The sequence below is a fragment of the Sarcophilus harrisii genome, chromosome 3, assembly GCF_902635505.1.
Source record: "Sarcophilus harrisii chromosome 3, mSarHar1.11, whole genome shotgun sequence".
In the NCBI taxonomy this organism is placed as follows: Eukaryota; Metazoa; Chordata; class Mammalia; order Dasyuromorphia; family Dasyuridae; genus Sarcophilus; species Sarcophilus harrisii.
Genome location: NC_045428.1, coordinates 593036186 through 593062418, shown reverse-complemented (window position 1 = coordinate 593062418; position 26233 = coordinate 593036186). Strand labels below are relative to the sequence as shown.

At 49.6% G+C, this 26233-nt stretch overlaps 1 protein-coding gene and 1 pseudogene across 4 annotated transcripts; one reads left to right on the top strand and one right to left on the bottom strand.

Annotated features, from left to right (window-relative positions):
• The first annotated feature begins 91 nt into the window (after positions 1 to 91).
• BHMG1 (basic helix-loop-helix and HMG-box containing 1) lies at positions 92 to 26233 on the top strand. 4 transcript variants are annotated; one of them, XM_031963866.1, is made up of 13 exons: positions 92 to 916; positions 2129 to 2217; positions 4422 to 4512; positions 7218 to 7314; positions 19641 to 19877; positions 20095 to 20209; positions 22565 to 22665; positions 23134 to 23286; positions 23372 to 23448; positions 23714 to 23872; positions 24397 to 24659; positions 25350 to 25439; positions 25674 to 26233. In XM_031963866.1, the coding sequence occupies exons 2-13, from the start codon at positions 2129 to 2131 to the stop codon at positions 25864 to 25866; spliced, it is 1665 nt and encodes a 554-aa protein (XP_031819726.1). In that variant the 5' UTR covers positions 92 to 916; the 3' UTR covers positions 25867 to 26233. The 4 variants fall into 4 exon arrangements, with proteins under 4 accessions (XP_031819726.1, XP_031819725.1, XP_031819728.1 ...); XM_031963865.1 differs by having other exon boundaries at positions 7215 to 7314; XM_031963868.1 differs by lacking the exons at positions 92 to 916; positions 2129 to 2217 and adding an exon at positions 4858 to 7045 and having other exon boundaries at positions 7215 to 7314.
• Positions 8755 to 10089, bottom strand: LOC100929486 (annotated as a pseudogene).

The following is a 26233-nucleotide window of genomic DNA, read 5'->3' as shown; positions in this document are numbered from 1 at the left end:
TGGGCCACGATGGCCTTCTGGGGCTGGGGGGGGGGGGGGGGGGGGGGGGGGGGGGGGGGGGGGAGGGAAATGCGGGTAAAATGCTTCGTGCCTCAGTTTCCCCGCGTGGAAAACGAGGGACTCTGGCCTCTGAGCGCTTTTCGCTCGTGATGGAGGCCCTGGAGGCCGGGAGAAAGCGAGGGGGTGGGAGCAGTGGGGCGCAGGAGGGCGGAAAGGGGGTGGTGACATGTTCTTTCCGAAGCCCCTCCCCCCGGGACGTTAACAGCTGAAGGCTGACAGTTGACGGTTGACAGTTGATAAGCCGAGGAAGCGCAAACACTGGGAGTCTCGGGGAATTGTTGGGCGGGGGGAGGCGGAGTCTGTGGGGGAAGGGAGGCGGGGCTCCCTAAAAAGCTGGGAAAAAGCGCCTCGTGACGGTGGGGCGTGGGTCAGCTGACTGAGGGCGGAGCATCGCGAGTCAGCTCTGCTCAGTGAGAGATCCGAGAGGCTGGAGGACTGCGGGAGGGGCGGAGCCTGCCGGGCTTCCGTCCAATCCAGGGCAGAGATTGCGAAGCGCGGGAAAGGCGGGCAGCGCGAGGCCCGCTGCAGGGCGATGGGGCGGGGACAAGGAGGCGAGACGGCGCGTGATTGGCCAGCCGGTTAGGCGCGCGGAGTCTGCAGCGGGGCTTCAAGTCGGCTGCTTTTATTGCAGCGCGGGCGAGGACGAAGGTGGCAGCGACGGCTGCAGCGGCACGCGCCAGGTTCCGGGCCCAGGGTTCGCACGCCGGAGCCCCGGGCGCGCGTGCGCGTGGCAGCTTTCCGTGGCTTCCCCCTTCCCTGCCCAGCCCGCCCCGGGGTCTCGCGCCGGCTCCCGGGCATCGATCTGGGAGTAGGTGCTGCTGGAAGGAGGCCGGGGCTGGAGGAAGCGCCGCAGGAGGTTACTGGGAAGGGGGAGCGAAGGAGCACATCCCCCACCCCCCCGCCCCTGCCCTCAGGGAGGGTCCATCTCCCCATGCCCCGCCCCCAGCCCACCTGGTCCCTCCCCCTGCCTGCGCCCCATCCAGCGGCCTCTGCCCGATCGATCCCCGCCCCCACCCTCAGGGAGGGTCCATCTCCCCATGCCCCGCCCCCGGCCCAGCTGGTCCCTCCCCCTGCCTGCGCGCCCCCCAGCGGCCTCTGCCCGATCCCCGCCCCCAGCTCCTCTGGCCCCACCCCCGCCCCGCCCCCTCTCCTGTACCCTGTCCCATCTGCTCAGGTCCTTCCCCCGTTCACCCCCTCCCCCCCCCGCAGTGTTCTCCCGGTCCCCACCTCCAGCTCTCCCGGTCCCTTCCCCGCGTCTGCACCCGCCCGGCCTGGCGCCCTCTCCCCTGTTTCCCCGACCCGCCTTCCTTCCACTGTTCCCCGCCCCCAGCTCCTCTTGGCCCTTCCTCTTGTCTGCCCCGGCTCCCCCTCCCCCGTACCCGCCCCACGCTCCGGTGGTCCCTGCCGCGTGTCTGCACCCCGCTCGTTCCCTGCTCCCCGGGCCCTTCTACTCCCGTCCAGACCTTGCCCCGCCCCTTTCTCCCCAGGCATCCTCCTTGCTTCCGGGCTCCTTCCCTTTCCTCTCCCTAAGTGGCTCCGCAGACCCTTTTCTGCCCTGCCTCCAAGAGGCCTCCCCCCATTTCCTAGAGTCCCTGCCCCCAGATCCGGACTCTCTCCTCTCCCCGAAGAGACCCGGGTCCTTCCCTCCATGCCCTGCTCTTCCCCTCGGTTCCTTCCCTCCAGCACGGGAGCCCAGTCTCCCTGGCCGCCCTCCTCCCCGTCCTTCCCCAGGCTCCCCCATCCCCAGCTGGCCTGCATCTCTGAGCGCCTGGCCCAGCATCCCCTGCCTGTGTTAGGGAGCCTTCTCCACATTCCCTCTTCCCCCCATCTCCCTTCTGGTTTCCATGGGGCAGAGCTTCTCCTGAAAGCTCACCCCCCTTCCCTTCTGTCTTCCCCACACCTTCCTTTCCTCCCACCAGGGCCCCGCAGGCGCAGAGATGACCCCCATAGATTCTGCCTCCTTTCTCTGAACTCTGCCTTGGGTCTTTGAGAGAGAAGTCCCAGCCCTGTGGGCGTCAGAGGCCAGTGCCCTGCTCATTACCTCATCTCCTTTCATCTCCTTTTCTAGATGTGGGGCCCTAGTGGACCCCCATTTCCCCCTGAAAGGCCCCAAGGAGGCCCTGGCTGCAGAATGAGCCCAGTCGGTTCCAGTGACAGGTAACAGGAAGGACCATGATGGGGAAGGGTCTCCCCATTGTACCAGAACAGAGTACAGGACTAGAGATGCTTAACAGTGGGAAGAGGTGTTGGGCTGAACATTGCAATCGAGGCAGAAAATCTGTGCTTTAATTCCACATAGGCCACTCGTGTGGCTCTGGAAAAGTCAATTCTCTTTGAGTCTTAGCTTCCTCATCTGAAAAATAAGGGAGGCAAGTAAGACAATTTTTGAGATTTTTTTATTCCCGAATTTTTTAATAATGTGATTCTTTAAATACTTTGTCCTGTGTGAGACAACTTCTTTGGGAAACTTGGCCTAGAGGGCCGGCCTGGGAGGGGATATTGCAGAGAGGTTCCTGATTGGAGCTTGAAAAGAAGAAAAGGGACTTAAAAGGGAAGGGATCACCTCTTGAGGGTTAGGATTTCCCCATCACTGGGCTAGAAGGACCTTGTTGGAAATCAGATGGTTTGCCATGGAGCCCAGCTCACTGAAAGTCAAGGACTGCTGCTTTGGGGTCCCAGCCATGATGGCTGTGTGACTGTAGGCAAACCATTACATCCACTAGTATTTATTAAACGTTTGAGCTGGGGGGTACCAAGAAGGGCAAATACACTTCCTGCCCTTGGAGAGCTTACATTTTAATAGGGAAACAATAGATAACTTGGTGCACATTAGATAGATAGAGAAATATACATATTTATCTCTATAAATATACACACACAGAGTAGACTGAAGGCAATCTGGTGGAGGGGGCGGTAAAGGCAATGAATAGTAACTCTGGGGAGACAGAAAGCCAGCCTTGGATAAGAGACATTTAATCTGCGTATTCATTATGAAAGGAAAGGAGTTCTAGACTTGGCCATCCTTTCCCTTGAGGTTATGTGAGCCCCAAGTTGGAAGTTTCTGATTTAGAGCAAGTTCTCTAGCAAACTGGGTGGAGTTCTTTTGGAGGATTTACAGAACACAGATGAAAGTTGCACAGGATAAGATGTGATCCTTTCCATCTGCAACTTTATATGGAGCACCCACATTTATGGCATGGCAGATTCATCTGAATAGCATGGGAGTACTGACTTTACTAGGTTGGGAGGGTTTAAATTAATGCACATAAATAATTTGGCCAGTTTTAAATCCTTATATAAACATCATCGTTGTTACGGTGATGCTGTGGGAAGTCCTGCTTGGTGTTAGGTTGGACAAAGGTATCCCCTGAGGGAGCTGAAAGCTTCTTGCTTCTGATCTGGTTCCAGACAAAGCCCCCAGGAACCTCTCTTGCTTTATTTGGTGGAAGCTTGGGACATAGACGGTCTGTCTGTAAGCAGGCCTCTGTTGTGTGGGGGCTTTATGTTTCCATTCCCATGGTCCCAAGCTATTCTTCCCCAAACAGCTCTAAGTCAGTGAAACTTGAACTAAAACCTATCAGCAGGCTGTCCCTCTGGACTGGGGCCTCTGGGCCTAACAGAGCTCCTCAGGTCCAGTTTTTTGAGCCTGTTTATGTCTTCCCAGAGCACCTTCTTTTGATTTAGAGGTTCTACAGTCCCATAGAAACACAAAGGCTTCTTGTTATCATTAACATTAGGTATTGGGGATAAATACTGCAAAAGTTGGAAATAGAGCAGGGGTCTGCTTGCCTGGCAGAGGCAGGTGAGCCCAGGATGTAAATCCACAGGGGAGTGCTGAGCTGGGCCAACAGCACCCAGTGAGGAGAAACAGCTTGTTCTGGGACAGGGTCAGCTGAGAGGGCTGATCCCAGGTCCCCATGTCAACTTTGAGGAGCCTTAGTTTTTGTATCTGTAAAATGGGCCTTATTAATAAGTATGTTAGCTCCTTTGGGAGGTAGATGCTATTCACATCTCCATTTTATAGTTGAGGAAACTGAGGTTGAGACAGGAGAAGTGACTTTGGCCAAGGTCATATAGTTAGTGAATGTCTAAGACAGGATTTGAACTCAGGCCAATCCTCTTAGCCACCCGAGGCCTACTAACACTACTTACCTCACAGGACTGCAGGGACCAAAGCACTCAAAATACCCGATGAACAGATAGCACAGTGCATCAGTGACCTGTTTGGGGATGGGGGACTCTTGATCCAATTGTACAAGGAACAGCTGAGATCTCCTTCCTGAGAACCTAGAGGCAGGATTGGGCTCCAGGCTGACATCTGGCGTTCTCACTAACCTCTTCTGCATTCTCTCCCTGAACAGAAAACGGAGGCGAAATCACACCAACACTCTTCAAGAGCTAGCCATGCTTCTGCCTATCCCCCTGCAGTCCAGCAGCAAAAAACTCACCAAGGTAGAGGGGATTGTGGGCTGAGGGCTGTGGGAAAGCAGGCAAGTCTCAGCAACGGGAGCCAGGGGCCTTTAGGAGACAAGTGGGCCAGTGGATGATCCGGTGGAGAAGGTGCTAGGATTTTGGAACCCAAAGGGACTTTAGAAATTATTGCAAGTCAGGGGACCTGCTCAAACTCCTGGGGGAAATAACACCCGTGCTAGGTCCTTTGGTGCTAAATCCTCCTTGCATTTCACCACGATGACCATCCATCAGCCCTTGAGGGGGGACAGCAGGGCTGCTGGGAGAGAAGCAGGACCCCTCCCCAAGTTTGCTGCTTGGCTCACTGTGTTTATCCCCTCTCGGCAGAGATAGCTGAATGTGACACTGCTCATGCAACACACTTCCTGGAGGATGTAGTTGACAGTCTGGGATCTGGAGGCTGGAGATCTGGCCCTGTGGGGCGACCCTTAGGCTGTCGCTTCTTCTCTGAGCCTCCAAATCTGTGTCTTGCGCCAAGTGTCTTTTGGGGTTCGTTCTCGTACTAATTGTGCCCTGTGACGTGCTGGAAGAAGAGACGATGGATGGATCGGATGGCACTGGAACATTGGATGAGCTGGCCCTGCAGGAGAAGGCACCATGGTTCTGCTTGGCCCTGGCCTTGAGCTTTGCAGGCACTGCCATGTCAGGGGAGCCATGGAGGCATCCAGGGATGGGACAGGCAACCACAGGACTGGTAGCTCTTTAAAGTCCTCAAGCTAAGACCAATGGACAGCTTAGTTGTGTGGCTCTACAAGCGACTCCTGGCCCAGACTCCAGAAAGTCCCTTCCAATGCTTAAGATATGAGATGTGGTTATTGGCTGATGGCCAGCTCTCCCCTTTACTTCCTCTGCCAAACTGGCTGCTCCTCCCAGACCAACGCCTTCCCGGCCATCTGCCAGGCCTGAACACCCACCCTCTTTATCTGGGCTTCTTCAGATCCCTCGTTTCTTCCAAACTTTTCTGTTAGGTTAATGCCTCTCCCTGAAATTTCCTTGTATTAATTGTGTATGGACATCTGTTTCTGTGTCGTCTCCCCTGATAGAATGGAAGCTCCCTGGAAGGCAAGGACTGTGCCATTTTCCTCTCCTCTCCCAGTTTCTAGCAGGTGCCAATTGAATACTTGTTGATCCGTTTTCCTCCAGTCCCTTTCAGCGCTACCATCCTGGGATTCGGTGACTTCTTGGTGCCTCCAGGCCCATTCTCTCACCCAGCTTGCCACTTTAAGGCCTTCTTTGACCCCCTAGGTGTTTCTCTGTCTCCTCAAATGCACTATCTCCAAAAGAGAACTCCCATGTTTCCCTGGGTCTGTGGGGAAACCTCCTCTAACCATGGCTCTTCTCCTTCAGCTCCCTCATCTTGTCAAAGTATAGTGGTTTTTCAAAGGGCCTCTCTCAGATTTGCCTCCTCCTTCCCTTGACCCCCACTGCCAACCATTCTGGTGTAAATTTAAGGCTGCAGCACCTTCCATGTGAACTCTGCCAAGTCGTGAGTCTGGCAGGCACGTGGCAGAGTAAGGGAGGGATGATCCAGAGGCCAGAAAATCTTGGCTCCAGCCTGGCTCTGCATCCCCATCCGTGGCCATTGGGAAGCTTTCATTTCCTACCTGAAAAGGGAGATTAAGTGAGATGAATTGGGGCTTTCCAGCTGCTACGGATGATGATTTTGTGGTCTCCTTGATTTTTCTGATCTCTCCTGGTCAGCCCACCAGATAACTCTGAACCACAGCCTCCTCCCCCTCATCCAGCCTCACCAGCCCCTCTGGAGGCCACAGAGCCTACATCACGCAGATGGCAGCCCCTGACCAGACTCGCCCCCTCTCTGCCCTCTCACGTGCCAGGCTCCTTCCATACTCTCTCTTAGATTTTTTTCTCTAGCTTGGAACACTGTCTTCACAATGCAGATCCTTCCTGGCTCAGCTTCTCTGGCCATTTCTTCCCTCTCTAACTCCCCACATCTGCTGAGAAAAGTCCTCTGGTCCAACCTCTGCCTGGAGCAGGAATGCCCAACTCTCTAGGGAACAAGTGGTCATCCAGTCCTTTCCCAAGAGCCTTCGTGATGGCACTTGGAGTTGGGCCAGCCAATCGACTTCAGCAGATGTGTCTTGTATGGACTGGGCAAGGTCCCCCATTTCCTGGGCCGTTCTTCCCTGGGTAACCCTGAGGGAGGCCCTCATCAGTCTCTATTTCACCCTCCAAGGCTAAGCAGAAGCAGCGACAATGGGCAGACATTTAATGACAAATCTTATTAGAGCCTGAAGGGACTTTGCCCTTTCGTGGGCAGATGAGGAAACTGAGGAAGAGACCTGCTGCCCAACATCCCCCAAGTGATAGGGAATTTCAGCTCTTCCTGTCTCCGGGTCTGGGTTCTCTCCACATGGCCACTTGGTTGGCTGAGATCTATTTCATTTGGACACTGTCCAGTGAAGCTTCCTCCATCCCACACCCCCTAGTCTAGACATGAATGGGGGTGTTCTTCGGCACCCCTTGAGGCAGAGGTCTTTGTGGATGTTCCTTGGTAAGTTGGGGCTCAATGATACCGAGCCCGAGGAGACCCGGGAGGATGGCTGGGGCAAGCCTCCGCTGAGGAAGCCTCCACTGGCTCCAGGGCTCCAAGAGGGCCATGGTGGGGAAGCTCCTCCTGATTCCCAGATCCCACGTGGACCCTCTGTTTCTTTTTGGCACAGAAGGAGATCCTCCTCCATGTCCTGCACTACATAGAGCACCTGCAGAGAAGCATCGACATGGCCAAGTCTCTTCTCTTATTCCAGCCCACAGACAAAGAAGGTAAGCCCTAAAGAGCTGGGGCCTCAGGGAGGGAAGCCCCAAGACTGGGCTTCTCCTTCTTGGGGGGCCTCCAAGCAAGCCGCGCCTTCTCTGTGAGCAGAAACCAGGACGGGTGAAAATTGGGTGAAGGGACATGATATGGGAATCAGAGAAGGAAAGCTCCGGGGCCCCAAAGCCTGTCTGCCCGGTGGGAAGGGCTAGGCCCAGCTACTTGGCAGAACTGGGAGCTGCAGAAAGGAAGGTGGAGCAATGCCTTAGAGCCCCTCCAAGTTGGAACGGGATGCCCCAGTCCACGTGGACTCCTCATCACATGAGGTCTTCACCTGGAGGCTGGGGGACTCTTCCAGCTGTAGCAGGGCCAGAGTCTGGTCTTTATTTATATAGTATTTACTAGCTCTGTAGGTCTGGGCAAGTCACTTTCGCTTTCTGAACCTTAGTTTCTTCTCTGTAAAATGGGATACCAAATGAAAATGATCTGCCCTGGGGTGCTTAGAGCTTGGCTGACTGGCTGGTGCAGGTGGCTGCGCCGGAGTACCCGGACAGGCCTCCTCTTGGCCCAGAGCCCACCAGGCTTGGGTGGCAGGGTCTTCTTCTTCTCCTAGCAAACATCTGGAGCGCTCTCCCTGCTGCTCGGGAGACATCCTTGCTAGCAGGTTGAAAAACCTGTGGCCTTTGACTCTCGACTTCCTCCTGCCCTTTGCTCTGGCCAGGCTGGGCTGCTCGGTGCCCCCATCCCTGGCAAGCCTGCCCCCTGCCTTGTGCTGCTGGGGGGTTCTGCTCCTTCCAGGCCCGCTCACAGGACAGCACCTTCCCACATGTGCCGCAGCAGGAAGAACGTGGGGCTTGCCTCCGAAGACGAGCCCTGACTCTGCTGCTCATGCCCCTTGGGACCCAGGGTGGGCACTTCTCTCCCTGCCCTGTGATGCTCCTGTAACGTGCTCAGCTTGGGCCAACGATGGCCTGTAGATCCTAGGACTCTCTCTAAAGACAGAAGGCCTCAGGCCACGTGGGGCCAGTCCCTTAGTTTTTGGATCCCGATCCCAACAGTGGGGGTGCCACGCTGGTGCTGGGGCTCACGGAACGCCGTAAGGAAAGCGCTCCCTAAATCTCAGGTGCTGTGGACACATGAGCTGATATCAGGAAGATCGTGGCTGTGACAGATCACTCAGGCCCCGGGCCCTATTTGATTCAGAACCCTCTTGTAACCAAGGCTGGTTTGGTCGAAGTGGGGAAATGGGGACCCCTCGTGCATCAGTGGGGCCTTCTGGGCTGCTAACCCTAACCCTCAGCTCCTCTATTCAATGAGTTCTAGATCATCTCCAAGGCCAGGCCCAGGGAAGAAAGGAGATATGGCAGGGAAGAGGAGGAGTCAGATCTTTTCAATTAACAAATTTTAACGATAATGAGCATTTCTTTCATAGACTGGTAAATATTAGCCATGGCCCAGTGGAAAGTGCTGATTTAGTCGGACTCATTTTATAGCGGCTGGGGTGGAGAAGAGCGTGACTTCCTCAAAAGACAAATAAGTGGTTATCCTCAGAAGCCAGACCTGCTCCCAGGGCTCTTTCCTCGGACAGGCTTAATCTCACTTTTTTTTAAAAATAAATTTTTATTAATATTTCTTGTTTCTTACACATCATAGTATCCCATGTATCTGTCCCCTTTCCCCTCCCTGAGAGAGAAATCGTATTTTTTTGGAGAGGAAAGTCAGCACAACTGGTTACAATGAAAAAGTCTGAACAGATGCTCAAATCTGTAACATCTGTGGATCTCCCACCTCCAGAAAGATTGGGCGTGTCCTCTCATTTCTCTTCCCGCTAGTCCCCCTTGATCTTTATAACTTTGCTTACTTTTGGTTTTTTATTGTGACAACATTGTGGTCACTGTGTGTTGTTTTCTTGGCTCTGATTACTTCCTTCTGCGTTCATTCATACAGATATTTCCAAGCTTCTCTGTATTCATCACACATCTCATTTTTGTTTTGTTTTTTATCACAGGCACTTTTATTAACAGACCACTCGAAAAACAATTATTGTAGTTTCATTTTTCTAAGAAGTCTCTTGGCCTGGTCTTCCCTATTAACAGCATCTCCACCTTCCACAAAATAGGAATCTTTCCCTTCATTCTGCCCCATGGAGAGGGTCATTTAAAGGGCCAGAGGAAGTTGTTGGCAGTTTTTTTAAGTGTTTGCCAACAGTGGATTGAGTCCTCCATGCAGAGAATTCCATATTTACTAAGAGATTGTGCAATAAGGGTAGTTGCGCAGACAGGGCAGTTCTCTGTTTCTTGACCAGAACCTAACCACATTTGTAAATCAAGCCATTCACAGACTTCAGGTTTGGGTAACCTCATGCGATGTACCAACCATACCCTCAGCACATTCACTGATGCCTTATTAAGTTAACAAAAGTGCCCCTGAAGATCTGGCAAAGATGAAGAAGCTACAATACTTTTCGGACCTTTGGGCTATCAGAGGACCTCCAGTTCTGATCACAAAAGCTAACTTGGGGTTCAGCAGGTACCTAGTAAGTGCCAGTTTTGCTTGCCATTCTAAGCAGCCAAATTTCACTTCTATATGTTTGTCTGCAGTCCTTATGCTAGGCTTGAGCTTTTTCATAGACAATTTTTCTCCATATTTTATTAGCCACCATCTTCAGACATTTGGCCTTCAGTATTGCAAAAGCCTTTTGTTTTTTCAAAAAGAAGGGATTCTGGATCTTTTTCTTTGCTGAGTCAATTGGGATTAAGTGACTTGCCCGGAGTCACACAGCTAGGAAGGGTTAAGTATCTGAGGCCAGATTTGAATCCAGATCCTCCTGACTTCAGGGCTGGTGCTCTATCCACTGTGCCACCTAGTTGCCCCCAACATGCATCATTTCTTATCACAATCATATTCCCTATGGCATTCATGGACCACAAAATGTTTGGCTCAACTTGGACATCACCTTGGTTTCCAATTCTTAGCTATTCCCAAAAATATTGCTATAATTATTTTGAAGTACTTATATAAGGATTTCCTTTTCATAATCTTCCTTGGGATATAAGGGAATCTTGGATTCAAAGCATATGGACATGTTAGTTATTTTCTCTGCATAATTCCTAATTGCCTCCCCAAAATGATTGTACCAGCTTTATCAACCACGCATTATGGCGTCTTTCTTCTTTTACCCCCTTCAACATTAAGTGTTGTCATATTTTGTCATTTTTGCCAATTTGCATGTGTGAGGTATTTTGAATTGCATTTCTCTTATTAGTAATTTTTTCATGTGGTTGTGAATACTTTGCATTTCTTCTTTTGAGAACTTTATATTCTTTGACCATTTTTCTACTGGAGAATGGTCATTAGCTATTATTTTAAAAATATATTAAAACTTAAAAACAACATTAAAAAGAAAAGAAAAATATTGTCATGTGTACAACAGAACATGAGAGGAATCAAAATATATAACAATAAATTTCCATTTTAAGAAAGCATATGTAATAGTAGAAAACAGTGTATTCAGAACTGTCCAACTTTGCTTCTTTGTAGGTTTTCTTAAAAAAAAAAATTAAAACTAAATAGAAAAAGACAGAAACAGGAAAAACAAAACAATAAACATTGTCATGTGTCCAGGAGAACATCAGCAAGGATTCACAATATATAACAAATTTCCATTTCAAAAAAGTATATATAATAATAGAAGATATATTCATGACTGTCCATCTTTGCTTTTTTCTCGTTATTCTTTTGTTTTTTGCTGTGCCTTCTCTCCCTCTCTTTCCTTGCTTCCTACCTTCCTTCTTTTTTCCCCCTTTCATCTTCCTCACTTTCCCCAAGCAGGCTACAATTAAGCATGGATACTATACATGTATATACACACATATGCATATGTACATATGTGTATACACATACCCCACATGTATCTCTATATAAACATCTTCATATATGCAAATATACCCACACAATATACCTATGTATCTATACATGAGTAGACATGTATCTAAAATATAAATATGGCTGACATATAATATAGATTTCTCTCTTGATTGAATTTTAAAATTTGACATGATTATTAGTCTTTTTTTCCTAATAAATTCTACTCCTGATCTTTGTTACTGTGTTTGTTTACATCTTTTATTTCCTATCCAGTTAACTCTTCTACTTTAGTTTTATTCTTTAACTTGCTTTGCTTTTATTTAACTTCCCCAACCCATAGCTCTCTCCCTAATTCCTTCCTTCCCTCTTTAACCCATTCCCATTAATCTATATATATTATCTCATTGCTGTAAATCCACACACCCTTCTATATCCCATTTTATCTATCCCCCTCCTTATTCCATTGTAAATTTTAGAAGGTGGTATTTAATCTATTCTCAACAAGAGTAGGTTTTCAGAACTGCCAGCCCCGCTCCCCTATCTAATGCCTCTAGTTGGTTTTCCCCTGCACCTCATTAATATAGCATAATTGCTATTTTTACCTTTTCCTATTCATTTTTGCTTTTTAGAATCAGATCATATCCAGTTCTGCCCCAATATTTCTTTTGGACTATCCAATTACTGGACTATCCAGTCCCTTTTAGACATATGGTTTACATTTCCACATATAAAATTGTTTGTCCTTGGTTGGTCTTTGATTTTGGCTTTTATATATATTTTTTTATATTTATATATTAAGTTTTCTATTGAGTTCATATTTGGTTGAGAAAAAATCCTGTAAATGTTTGAGTTCTTTGAATGATTTTTTTTCATTCAATATTATGTTTAATTTTGATGGATATTTTTGGTACAGGCTTAGTTATTTTGATTGTCAACACATAATATTCCAGGAACTGTGGTCTTTTATTGCAGCTGCTGATAAATCCTGTACAATTCTAATCGTAACTTCTGCATTTTTGAATTTTTGTTTGTTTCTTGTAAAATTTTCTCTTTGACCTGGGAGTTTAGAAATTTAGCAGTAATTAACATTCCTATGTGTTTTCCTTGTAGTATCCCTTTAAGGTGATGATTGGTGGATTTTTTTGTTTCTCTTTTCCCCTCTTGTTACTTCAAGACAATTTTCTTTGATCATTTCTTATGTCAAGGTTCTTTTTCTTTTTTTGGTCACAGCTTTCAGGTAGTCCAATTCTTATGTTTTTTCTTCTTGACTTGTTCTCCAGATCTGTTGTTGTTTTTTTTTTTTTTATGATTCACATTCTCTTCTATTTTTTCATCATGTACACACACTCATATTTATATTAGGCACAGAGGATTTATTTCTTTTAACATTTCTCTATTAGTCATGTTGTGAAATAAAATATAAATCCCTCCCCTCCCCAAAAATAAACTCTCAAAAAAAAAAAAATCAAGTAAAAATAACAAAGAATATGCTTAAATCTGTATTCATACACAATCAGTTCTTTTTCTGGGTATGGACACCATTTTTCATCATAGATCCTTCAGAGTAGTTTGGATCATTGTATTGCTGAGAATAGCAAAGTCATTCACAGCTGATCATCCCACAATATTGCTATTTGTGTACAGTACATTTCACTTTGATTTCACAGAGGACTTTCCAGGTTTTTTTGAAAGCAATCTGTGCATCATTTCTCATAGAACAATAATTTTCCATCAAAATCACATACCACAATTTATTCAGCCATTTCTCAATTGATGGGCATTCCCCTCAGTTTCTAATTCTTTGCTCTGAGGAGAGAGCTGCTGTAAATATTTTTGTATACATAGGTCCTTTTCTTTTTTCTTTTTCCTTTTTTTTTTCTTAAATCTTGGGATTTATGCCTATAGTGGTCTTATTAGGTCAAAGGATATGCATGATCTTATATACCTGTTGAGCCTAGTTTATATCTTTTGATCATTAATCATTTGGGGAATGGCTTTTTTTTTAAATAAATTTGCCTCAATTCTCTGCATTTGAGAAATGAGGCCTATATCAGAGAAACTTGCTTCAAAATTCTTTCCCCAATTACTATTGTTATCTGTATTTCTCTTCTGTTTAATACTCTGTTCTTTCACCCTGATCCTCCTCAAAGTATTTTAATACTGACCAAACCCTCCCCTAATATATACCCTTTGTTCTATTATTTTCCTCCCTTTTCTTATCCTCTTCTCTTCTTACTGTCCTGTAAGGTAGGATAGATTTCTAGATCAATATTGAGTGTGTAAGTTATTTCCTCTTTGAGTCAATTTTGATAAAAGTAAGGTTCACTCATTCTCCCTTCACTTCCCCTTTCCCCCTCCATGGTAAAAGCTTTTTCTTGCCTCTTTTATGGCAGATAATTTATGCCATTCTACCTCTTTTCCATTTTCCCAGTATATTATTCTCTCACCTCTTAATTTTATTTCTTTATCTATCCCTTCATATTCTACTCACACCTGTGCCTCTAGAAAGTTATAATAAGTAACAAGTATCATCCTCCTATGTAAGAATGTAAATACATAAACCTTACTAGGTGCCTTAGATTATCCCTTTCCTCATAACCTCCTCATGCTTCTCCAAAGTCCTGTATTTGAAAATCGAATTTTTTATTCAGCTCTGGTCATCTTGAATACTTGAAATCTCTGTATTTCATTGAATGTCTACTTTTTCCCCTGAAGGATTATACTCAGTTTTTCTGGGTAGGTGATTCTTGTTTGTAATCCTAGCTCAATTGTTCTATGGAATATCATATTCCGAGCCCTCTGATCCTTTAATGTAGAAGCTGCTAGATCTTTTGTTATGCTTACTGAGGCTCTACTATAGTTGAATTGCTTCTTTCTGGAAGCTTGTAATATTTTCTTCTTGACCTGGGAGTTCCAGAATTTGGTTATAATATTTAATATTTCTGGGAGTTTTCATCTTGGGAGATGATCAGTGGATTCTTTCAATTTCTATTTTACCCTCTGTTTCTAGAATATCAGCACAGTTTTCCTTGATGATTTATAATGTCTAGGCTTTTTTTTTTTTTTTTTTTTAATCATGGCTTTCAGGTAGGGCAATAATTTTTAAATTCTCTTTCCTGGATCTATTTTCCAGGTCAGTTTTTTTTTTTTTCTCAGTGTTTTCTATTTTTATTTTCATTTTTTGGCTTTGTTTTATTGTTTCTTGATTTCTTATAAAATCATTAGCTTCCATTTGCTCAATTTAATTTTCAAGGAATTATTTTCCTCAGTGGGTTTTTGTACCTTCTTTCCCATTTGGCCAGTTTTGCTTTTTAAAGTATTCTCCTCATCAGCCTTTTCTATTTCCTTTTGCACCACTCTCAATTCTCTTCTCATTTTTTTCTCTATATCTCTTACTTGATTTTCAAAATTCTTTTTAGGTCTTCCATGGCCTAAGACTAATTCTTAATTTTCTTGGAAGCTTTGAATGTAGGAGCTTTGACTTTATTATCTTCTTTTGAATGTGTTTTGATCTTCTGTAACTTTCAATGGTCAGAAACTTTTTCTGTTGTCTGCTCATTTTCCCAGCCTATTATTTGAGTTCTGTTTCCAGGGTGGAGGGTACACTGTCCCAAGCTGTTTTCAGAGATCCTTTTAGAGATCTAACTGTAAGCATTCTTTTCTTCCATGCCCACTTCTGGTTCACTGGTTTCCCAGAGTTCTCTCTTCCTATTGACAGACCCTTCTTGCCAACCTTCAGTGTCATCTTTGATATCTCTGGGCTGAGAAGTCTAGAAATTATCAGTATTGCTGCTGATTGAGAAGCCCCATGGCAAGTTCCTGCTTTGCTGGCCCTGGGGCATAAACTGCACTGACCAGCCTGCAGGGATCCTGTGCTGGATTCCCACCCTGAGGCCACTGATCTTTCCTGCTCACTTTCTAAATTGTCTTCAGCCGCCATATTTTTGTGAATTCTGCTGCTCTAAAATTTGTTTAGAATCATTATTTCAAGAAATTTGGAACAATTTGGAGCTTTATGAGTCCTTGCATTTGCTCTGCAATCTTGGAGCCACCTCCATATTTTATTTTGTTATTTCTTGCTCTCTTATAGCTTCACTGGCTTCCCCTTGCCCAATTCTAATTTTACAAAGAATCATTTTCTTTAAGATTCTTTATTTCTTTTTCTAGTTAGTTGACTTTCATTTCATTATCTTTTTGTTTTTCTTGGATGGTTCTTCTTTATTTTTTAGTTTCTCTTTAAACTCTATTGATTTCTAAAGTCTTTTTTGAATTCTATAAATTCTTTCTGGACAAGTAGCCATTTAATATTACTTTTTGGGATAGAAGAGGCTTTTTCTACTTTTAATGTTCTCCTCCAAAGATGAACTCTGATCTTCCCTATTCCCATCATAAGTTTCTGTGATGGAATTCTTTCTCTTTTGACGGTTCATTTATTTATTTTTAATGAGAATTTATTAGTGTAACCGCCTTTAATCCTGGTTGAGGGGGAGGGGATGGTACCTCTAGCTTCACTTCTCCTTTCTGACTTGAAACCCCAAACCTAAAGTTTTCCTACATGTGCCTGCAGCCAGCAGCATCCCTGTCCCTCAGCTTCTGCACTCACCGGTTATGCTGGTTCTTTTTCATCCAGTGCTGTGTCTTTACAGCACAGCTGAGCCTGGAATTCCATATTAGCTAAGGTTTCCTCAGTCTTCATTGTCCCAAAGGTGAAAGTTCATGTGCTTGGGGCTGAGGCTGCCTCCAAACCCAGCTAGTCCCAGGGCTCTCCACTTTTTTAGTGGTCTATGTTCACCTGTGTGCAATTTTGTTTTGTTTGTGGAAGAAATCTGAAGAGCTTGGAATTTTCTGATGTACTCGGCCGTCTGCCCAGAAGTCTCTTCATAGATTGTTGGGGGAGGTGGGGTTGCTCTCCACTGTGCAATTTTTACTTTATTCTTTTTTCCCCCTTTCCTCTTCCAAGTGGGCTTTAGTTACACAGATATATTTATCTATATATACATACATATATATAGTTACATACACACATATACATACAAAATATTAATATGACTGACAGTAGATTTCTTTCCTTTGAATCTTTTTAAACTTAGACTCTGAGATACATAATTACCATCCTTACTTTTCCTAGTAAAAACTACTCCTAATCATTGCTATTGTGTATCTCTCTTATTTTCTATCCCTACTAACTCTTCTACTTTACTTCTATCTGGTAGCTTGCTTTGCTATTATTTAACTTCTCCTCAAGGATCCCTCCCTTATCTCCTCCTCCCATCCTTTCCCTCCCTCTTTATCCCATTCCCATTAATCTATATAGCTTTCTAAAAAAAAAAAACCCTATCCTATTACCTCTGCCTCTTCTTTAGAAATCTTGTAGGGTTTTATACTCTTCTGGATATATATGTATTGTTCTTTCTTTAAGCCATTTCCAATAGGAATAGGATTTCACAACTATTAGTCCTCTTCCCCTATCTAATTCCTCTGTGTCAATTCTTGTTCTCCTCCCTCATTCCTATAACATAATTACTGTTTACCTTTTCCTGCAATGGTTTTGGTTTTTAAAATCTCATTGTACTCAACTGTAATCCAATCTTTCTTTTGAATTACCTAATTACTAATGATAGTCTTAGATCTATGATTTACATTTCAAAGTATAAAACAAAAAGTTTGTCCTCATTTAGTCCCTTGAAATTAATCTTTGATGTTGACTCTTATATGTCAAACTTGCTATTAAGTTGGTTTGTCCGTCTAGAAATCCTGAAAATCTGGCAATTCATTGAATATCTGTTTTGGGAACTCAGTGTTATACTTAATTTTGCTGGATATAATATTTTTGGGTTTAACTGTAGTTCCTTATATCTTTGATATATCCTATTTCAAGATTTGCGGTCTTTTATTGTAGCCACTGATAAGTCTTGTGTGGTTCTAATTGTGGCTCCAATATATATGAACTGGTTTGGTTGGTAGATTTTTTTTCTATTTCTACTACCCCACCATGCCTTGTTCTAACACTTCACAACAAATGTCTTTATTTATTGTCTCGTATCCAGATTCTTTTTGTGGTCATAGCTTTCAGGTAGTCCACTTACTCTTATGTTTTCTCTTCTTGATCTCTTCTCCAGATCTCATCTTCTCTTCTCTTTTTTCATCTTTATATTTTGTTTTATTATTTCTTAGTCTCATAACTTCACTGACTTCCCCTTGCCCAATTCTAATTTTCAGAGTTGATTTCTTCCATAAGACTCAGGATTCCCTTTTCTACTTGGTTGACTTTTTGTAATCTTGTTTTTCTTGGATGATTCTTTTTTTCTTTTTAGTTCTTCCTTATCCACTCTCATTTGATTTTAAAAGTCTTTCTTTAGTTCTTTCATGAATTCTTTTAGGGCTAACCATTTTATGTTACTTTTGGGGATAGGCCAGACTTTCTTTTTACTTCAGAGTCTGAAGATGAACTCTGGTCTTCCCTCCTGCTATGGGTGGTTCTTTTCTCTTTTGCTTGCTCATTTTTTAAAAATAAGAGCTTGTTAGTGTGATCATCTTTAGTCCCTGCTTCTTCACTCAATAGGCAGATGCTGGCCTCAGTCTATAGCACAGCTGGGCCTGGTCTTCCTCAGTCTTCAGGGACTCAGATCCCCACTCTCTACACTGTCTGAGAGAAGAAAGTGTCAGTGGCTGGGGCCTGAGGCTACCCCCATACCAGCTACCCTGGAGGCATTACCCATCCACCCACCCTCTTATCTCTCTCTGAATCTATCCCAGGAGAGCCTCTGTTCTACTCCAACTCTGGTTAGTTTTCAACAGCTTTCTGCCCCAAGGCTGTTTTGCTTTGTTTGTGAGGGAAATCTGGAGAATTTCTAACCTACTCCATCATCTTCCCAGAATCCTCTCCTCTGATCATTTATATAAATAGACAAGTATATGTGCATGCATGCATGCATTGTGCCTGTATATATTGTAGGTGTGTGTTAATTGTTTATGTTGGATATTAAACCCTTATCAAAGAAATTTGATCCAAAGAGTTTTTCCTCATTGATCACTTTTCTTCTTGTGCTAGAGGCGTTAATATTGACTTTGCAAAAACTTTTCAGTTTCAAGCAATCAGTATTATTTTATTGTATTGTTTTCTGCTTGGTTAAGATTACATCTCCTACCTATAATTATGAATGGCACAAGATCGTTCCGCTAATGTTTTTATAGGACGGTCGTTAAGATCACGTATCCACTCAGTACACATTATAGGCTGTAGTGTAAGGATCTGGTCTAAACCTGATTTCTGTCAGACTGCTTTCTAGTTTTCCCAGCAATTGTTCTCCCTTGGGAACTTAGGTTTTCCACTTTATCAAACAGTTGTATGCTCTCTGAATCTCCCTCACCTCACTTCTTCCTTGGATCTAACCTTCAGTGAATGCTGAGGTTTTGATAACTGCTGCTCTAGAACAGAGGCACTTAATCATTCTTTGCCCCTTCCGATTCATTATGCCCCCCAAAAGGCCACGTTGTTTTCTTAGGGCACTGCTCTGGTTCCGCCTCTTCATTTGTCCAGAAATCTCCAGCCCCAGCAGGTGAAGTCTAAACTCTAGAGCCTGACGTTCGAGGCCCACCTTCGTTGGCCCTATCTGCCCAAACTGGCCGACAGCTTCTCTCCTCTTCCTGTCTGCTCTCCTGGCTGTGTCTTTGTTTCTGCCGCTCCTCCCTGTGGACTCCTTTCCCTATTTGAATCCTTCCCTTGGGGCCCAACTCAGATGGGCACCTCTTGTTTTGAGCTATCCCTGACTGCCTAGGCGAAAGTGAGCTCTTCCCCCTCCCCCCAGTCCACCCCTTTCAGGACCCTTTCCCAAACTTCTCCCCATTTTTGTACATTCTCCCCACCCCTTTCCTGCACCATCGGCAGTCTCCCCTTGTCTGCCTCGTGCCTCGCACCCCAGCCAATATTTTGTGACATAATGTGGGCGGCTGGCCTTGCTCTTGAGGAGCACCCACATGACATCACTTAGAGTTTGGGGCTGTCTGTGGCTGATGGGACCAATGGGGCTCGGGATGCTCTGCCGTGGGGCGGACGCACGGAGTCTCTCGCAGTTCTCCTGGCCTAATTCACTTCCACTTTGCTCCTGGACCACACGGGCTGATGATGGTTCCCGGGCCAGTGTCTCCCATGTCATCCAGCCGATTCCCCATTTATAGAGCCCTTGAAGCTTTGAAGCTCTTATCCAGATGATCTCATTTCATCCTCATGACAATCCTGACAGGTTGGTGCTATTACCTTAATACCCATTTTACCTATGAAGAAATCAAGGCAACTCTAGCGATCAAGTGACTTGCCGAGGGTCACACAGCCAGTGAGCGTCAGGAAGAGCCGAGTCTAGTGCTCCCTTAGCTGCTTCACCGTGCACTGAACCCTGGAAGGAGGGTCTGGGGCTTTGCCCCCTACGGGGTCTTGGATGCCGCTTCAACTCCCGTGCCTTTGGTTTCTCAGATCGAAGGGCTCATCTATGCCTGCCCCTGGGCAGAAGCCCCTCCCAGCCGGGAAAGCAGCCTCTGGAGGAATCGGCCCCAAACAGAAGCAGAGGAGCAGCTGTGGGGGGAGTCGCTCTCGTCAGGAGACACCCCACCCCTTGCCATCACTTGGAGTCTTGGTTGCCCCCATCTCATGGCGGAGCTGAGCTCACCCTTCTGGAAATGGCTGAAGGCGGGGTTCACTTCTGCTTAGCAAGTTGGTTCCTCCCCCCGCACCCCATTTCCCCTCACTTTACTCCGAGTGTTCGGCCCTGAGTGCCACGGACCTGCAGGGGGAAAGGCTTGACAGGCCGAGGTTCTTGCTGGGAAGGGAGGGCTGGCCCTTACAAGGATGGTGGGTTCCTCTTCCCTTTCCTGGCCTTCGGCAAAGGGAGCCAGGCAGAGCTGTCCCCCATCTCTCTCTCCTGCTACAGCCTGCTGTGGAGAAGCCAGTGTCCAGGAAGAGCATCCCTGCCCCCCCTGTGAGACCCCGAAGGCAGCTGGTGATGAGTACCTGCCACCTCAGCCCTGGAGTAAGCCTCTTCCCAGGTAAGAGCCTCCCTGCTCTCCTGGCCACCAAGAGCCCTGGGCTGGAGGGCCGCGCTGGGCTCCCAGAGGCTGCCTCCATGCATAGCCCCGTGAGCCCACTAATGCTTCCCCGCCCAGAGCCTCCCCGATGCCAGAAGCAGAAGCCGCTCGGTGCGGGCCCGGACCTTGGGAATCCCACTGTCCAGGCCCCTCATTCTGCACCAGAGCAGGGCAGCAGCGTGCCGGGGCCCAGAGCCCCTGAAAGGGCCAGGCTCTGAATCGGGCTGCGGTTTCTACCCTTTCCAGTCCTCAGCCTGCACTTATTGCTGGGAAGAGGGCAGCCACAGAACGCATGAGGGGGATTTGGGGGCATCAGGAGCCAGCGGAGGCTCAGGCGGAAGCTGCAGGGAGGGGCGTGCCGAGGGGGAGCCTCCTGGAGGAAGGAGGGCTTGCCTTTGACCTCTTTCCCACGGGCTTGATGGGGAGGAAGCTTAGAGATCTGGAAAAGCCTCAGAAGTCTTCCAGGCTGACTGACTAGGAGTCTCCTTGGCCACGTCCCTGCCCAATGGCACAGGAGACCTTGGCTGATGAGGAGGAGCTCCAAGGAGCCCAAGGCTTTCCTTCCCATCAACCCTAACTGCGCCCTTGGCGTCTCCTCAGTCTATCTCTGCAGCTCTGCCTTCTCTAGCCTCCCACCCAGAGCCCTGGAGATGGGGATCAGGGCCTGGTGACCGACCGTGCCAAATTCTGCCTGCCAGTTCTCGTGTGGCAGGGGTCAGGCCGTCACCAGCCATCCTGACCCCCGCATCTGGGCGCTTCCCAGACCTACAACAAATATGGCGGGCTCAGGTCAGGAGACAGCACTGATTAAGCACCTACTGTGTGCCAGGCGTTGGGCTAAGGGCTCCGATCCTCACAACCACCCTGGAGAGAGATGCTATTATCACCTTCACTTCAGAGTTGGGAAAGCAGCAGGCCGAGTCCAGGGCCCCAGAGTTATGGCATACAGGCCAGAGCCGAACCCTGCTCTCCCTGACTCCAGGCCCCGTTCCTCTGGGCCAAGCACCAGCAGCTGCCTCAGCCAGAGAAGATTTTTTGGTCTTTCGGGGCTCCTGACCTGGGCGAGCTTACAGTCTGTTAGGAGGAAGGAGGCAATGGCCATAAGGAGTAGGCCGGGATGGCCACAGGAGAGCAGCCGGGGCCGGGAGCTGGGAGAGGTGTCCTGCACCTGGGGGAGACAGGAGCCTCAGGACCAGAAAGAGGATCGGTGGGACTCGGCGCTGTGACATGAAGAGCCGAAAACCGGGGTGGGCAGCGACTCCTGATGGGGACCGCGGGGGCTGGGCGAGCTGATATCCTTGGGCAAAAGAACCAGGGTCTTGTGGAGAGCAATATGGCGGCCGGCGAAATCCATGCAGCTGTTTTCTTCCTCCATTTTACACTGGATTTGTGATTTTATTTTTGTGGAGTAGGGAACTTCTGCGACCGATGCAGATCAGCTCCAGCTCTGAAAATGACGGTGCTTGAGAGCTGAGGGAGAGCATGGCATGATGGGGAGAGAGCTGGGTTCAAGTCTCACTCTGGCTCCAGGATCCCAGGCAAATCACTCGGTCTTTAGATGTCTCTGTGAGCAAAGCATCCGGCTAAGGAGGGGGGTGGTCCTGCAGCCTTCTGCCCTGTCAGGTCACTTTAGGAAAGCCAGTGACCAATCAGGACAGAGCTCAAAGGAAGGCCGGGGGGGCCTCCAAATCAAGGATCATGTGATGGTCTTCCAGGAAGAGAGAAAGCTTGGAGACCCGAGAATTATCCCCTAGGATTTGAAGGGCAGGTGGGTAAAAGAGACTAATGGCCCAAGGAGAAGGCACAGCAGGAACAGACTGTGGCTGGAGGAAAGTGGGGTGGCTCCTGGGGAGCCCTGCTCAGGTAGGGATTGCACGAGACCCCTCGTGGGGCTTTTCCAAGCTCTGGAAGCCTTTGGTTTGCTGGCCTCTGACTCTCTCCGTTACCTTTCTCGGGACTTCTCCCAGGAGCGCTGGCTCCTCCTTGAGGGCAGTTCTACCTTGCTTTGTACCCTGGCCCTCAGCATCCACTGGGCACTTCTGTGGTTGTGAGTCAATGGGCTTAGCTGGGCCAGAAGACCAGGGAGTGGATGGATCTGTAGCTGGAAGGCCCGGTACCTCGGCTGCACCCTGGAGGATGCGGGGACTCCCAGAGAGGCCGGAACTGGCTGGGGCTAGGGGCCGTTTCTTGGGGTCCCTTCTAGTTCTGTGTCAACTTCGGGGAATCATATCCGCATCCTCATCTCCTCTGTGGAGTGAAGGCTGGATTAAATGCTCAAGGCTCTGATTGTTCCTCTTGAATCCCTCCAACCTGCAGGCAGGAGCTGGTGTTCTATGACTCCTGTGAGGAGGAAGAGGAGGCGGCAGTGGACACAGGGCCTTGGCTCTCAGCCTGGCCCCCCGAGGGCAGCCCCCTTGGTGAGCAAGAGCCCGTCTCTCTGGCCTCCCTTCTTCTGACCCTGGAGCCCGGGCCCAGCCCCTGGGTGTGCAAAATCAGAAGCGGGTTGTGGTCCCCGATCCTAGATCCGAACAGATGTTGGGGCATCCTTGCTGGCAGGGAGGAGATCAAGGATGGCGGCACCTTGGGAAACCCCCTGATCTGATCCCTCACTGTACAATTAGGGAAGCTGAGGCTTAGAGAGGGCAAGGCTCTTTTTCATCATTCTGGAGTCAAGGCTGAACCCCAGCCTTCTGGGAGCGCAGAGGCTGCCCTGGGAAGTGTTCTTCCTGCTGCCCTGTCTTTGCTGCAGAAGACTCTTAGGGCAGGAGGGGGGCTTTTCTGGGCACCTGTCATCCTTCTCGGGGTTCCACCCACCTTGGGGTTCATGGAAAAGTCTGTTGGTGGCAGGGCGTGTCTGCAGCTCAGCTTGCCGTTCTGCTTTCCAGGGAGCCCCTTGGTGGATTCTCCCCGGAAAAGGAGCTGGCCTGGATCTGGCCAACCTGGCGAGGAGCTCGGTCTCAGCCCCTCACTCTTCACCTCTCCGGGCCGACTGCTGCCCGAGAAGCTCCTTCAGGAGGGCGCCGAGAGCCTTACCCAAGGTGATGTCCCAGTACCGACACACCATGGGCTGGGGGTCAGGAAGCCCCCGAAGGCTTCCTGACCCCTGCCTCTCTCTACTCACAGCTCTCTTTGAAGACGTCTGCCTGAGTCCACAGTCCTCCACTTGCTTGGACGGCCTGGCCGGCACCCCGCAGAAGAAGGTAGCGGCCTCAGAGGCCTCTCCCTGCTCTGTCCCCTTCCTTTGCTTCCCAAAGGCCTCCTGGTCTTGTAAAACGCCCAGCCCCAGCCCCACTCCCCCACTTATGGCTCGGGGAGAAGCCGGAGCCCCAAGGTCAGGCAGTCCAGCCTGGGGAGTCCTGGGGCCTAGAACAAATGGACGCAGGCCCAGGGGGCCGGCTGCCGCCGCGGAGCAAAAGACCTGGGCTGGGAGGCTGGCCGCCACTCGGCTCCCTCTCTCCTGCCCAGGACCCGGCCCCCGCGGACCCTCCCCACTCCCTCGACCTCTTCCAGTCGGCGTTCTCCCTTGACCACTGCTACCTCTCCCTGAGCGAGACCAGCAAGACTGACTCCAGCCCCAGCTCCGGGGTGACTGAGCTCGTGTCCCTGTGGAACAGACGGCAGGAGGTGAGATCGAGCGTGGGGAGCACCCCGACACTTGGTGTCCTGTTTGAGGGGGCTTGGCCACCTGGAGCTGGCTGGAGGGGCTGGCAAGGGGCCTGAAAAGTCAGCCCGGAAGGGGGAGCCCTAATGGAGAGCGGCAGCTCTCCTTGATACAGACCCTCCTCTGGGCCAGGCCCACGGCAGCCCGACAGCCACCCTGGGAGGGAAGAGGGGCTCCCCGTTTTACCAATGAGGCAGGTAGAGATTTGGGGGGAAGCTCTCTGGGGGCACCAAGGAGTTCCCTGTGTCTCTGAACATGAAAGCTGGGAGGACCTCGAGAGCAGCCCAGTCCCTCATTTTCTGAGGGGCCGTATGCCACCTCCCTGCCCAGTGACTTCTCCACTTCTCTGGAGGGCCATGTGCTCCCTGGGTCCGAGCTGAGGTTCCCACCCCGGGCGACATCACCTCGGAGCCGCCTGCCATCCGCCGCTTGGCGCTGGGCACTGGGCAGGCGACGGTCCAGACTAAGCCCTTTGCCCCCGCCCCAGGCCTCCCAGCCCACCCCAGACGGCTTCCTGTCCTCCAGCGACGAGGACAGCGACTGCACCTGGACCCCAACCAAGCGGGCCTTGCCCCTGCCCACCTTCGGGAGGAAGCGGAAGCGGAGCCGCGCCAGCGGCAACAGCAGCAGCACCAGCGGCTCCGGGAGGCACAAGGAGACCAAGAAGGCGCACTGCCCTTTCCAGCTGAAGAAGAAGTGCGTCAACGGCTTCATCATGTTCTGCCGGCTCAACCGCAAGCAGTACATCCGGTGGGTGCGTGGCCCGGCCGCTCGGGCGCCCCGACCCAGCCCTCCCGTGGGGCCAAGCCCGCTCTCTGCTCGCTGAAGGCCAGCCCCCTCCCCCCCGGGCTGTCTGGCTAGGGGAACGGCCTCCATGAAGTGACTTGGCTGAGGTCAACGACTGCTGGACACCAGCTCCCGGCCACCCCCCTGAGGGACTATTCCTGCCCGACTTGTAGGCGTCATACACTGTGCAAGGACTCAAGGGGAGACTCCAGGCCCAGCGGAACGTGTGGTTGAGGGCAAAGGCCCCCCGAGTCCCATACGGAAGCCCCCTCCTCAGGGCTTTTGTAGGGGAGGGGATACTGGAGATTCTGGCCAGCTGTAGAGACTCAGAGTGAGGAAGACCCTTAAATCTTCAAATCCCGAATGTCAGAGCCGGGAAGAGCCTTAGAACAGGGGACATCAGGGTTGAGGGGCCCCTAGAACAGGGGACATCAGGATGAAGAATGAGCTGAGAGACCCCATAGAAGAGATGTCAGGGCTGAGAAGGGCCTAGAATAGGGGACATCAGAGCCAAGAGGGGCCTTGGAATAGGTAAAGTCAAATGGGAAAACAGCCCCTAAAAGGGGTCTTGCCCAAGTGGACCCAAGCAGAGCCCCCTGCACCTGGCCCAGCTGCTTCTGTGTTCTCACCCCCCCCCTCCTCTTCCTCCGGCAGAGCCTGCCCTGGCACTGCATCCACCGCGGCCACCAAAGAGCTGGCACATTTGTGGCGAGTGATGACCAAGCAGGAGAGGAGGCCCTACTGGTAAGGGGGAGGGCGGGGTGGGCAGGACTGGCAGCTGAGGGGACAGGGACCCTCTGGGCTCCTTGTCCTCCAAGTCCCAAAGCCCTGATGCCCAGGTCACAGTGAAAGCCCCCAAGGGATCGGCCAGGCCGGGGTGCCCTGGGAAGTTCTGGGGGGGAGGGGGACGATTCCCCGCTGTGGCCACACCTCCCTTCTGCCTCTCACCGCCCTCCCCCTGGTTGACCTGTTCCCCAGCATCAAGGCCCGGAAGTTCAGCCGCCAGCACAACCGGATTGTCCGGCAGGACTGTTCCAGCGAGGAGGACGACCGTTTGTCCCCCAAGCCCTTCCACTTGCTGCTGGCCGAGAAGGCCCTGTGCTGCCCAGGCCTGGCCTGCATGGGCTCCCCCCTGGGGGACCCCCTCCCTGACAGCCTGCAGTCTGTGTGAAGCAGGGCCGGCCCCCGCCCCCCCCCCCCCCCGACCTCGGTGTGGCCAATGGGGAGGGGCATGCAGCTCTCCCCTCATCCTGGGGCCCCACCCTCAGCCCATCTACCGGGGAGTTGTTGGCCTCTGAGCCTATGGGTGGGGGACGGGCCGCCTGCGCCCCTATTTACCCAGCAAGCAAAGGGAGGGCAGAGGATGCCCTGGGCCAGAGGGCAGCAAAGTCAGCCCCCCCTTCCTCAGTCTGACCCTCGGGAATTAAATGTTGAAAACCCAATTGTGCTCTCGCTCCCCTCCCCCACCCCAGTTATATTTATAGATTATCGGCTGTTCTCAAAATAAAATCGCTCCTGTTCTTGGACTTTCCCTGGAG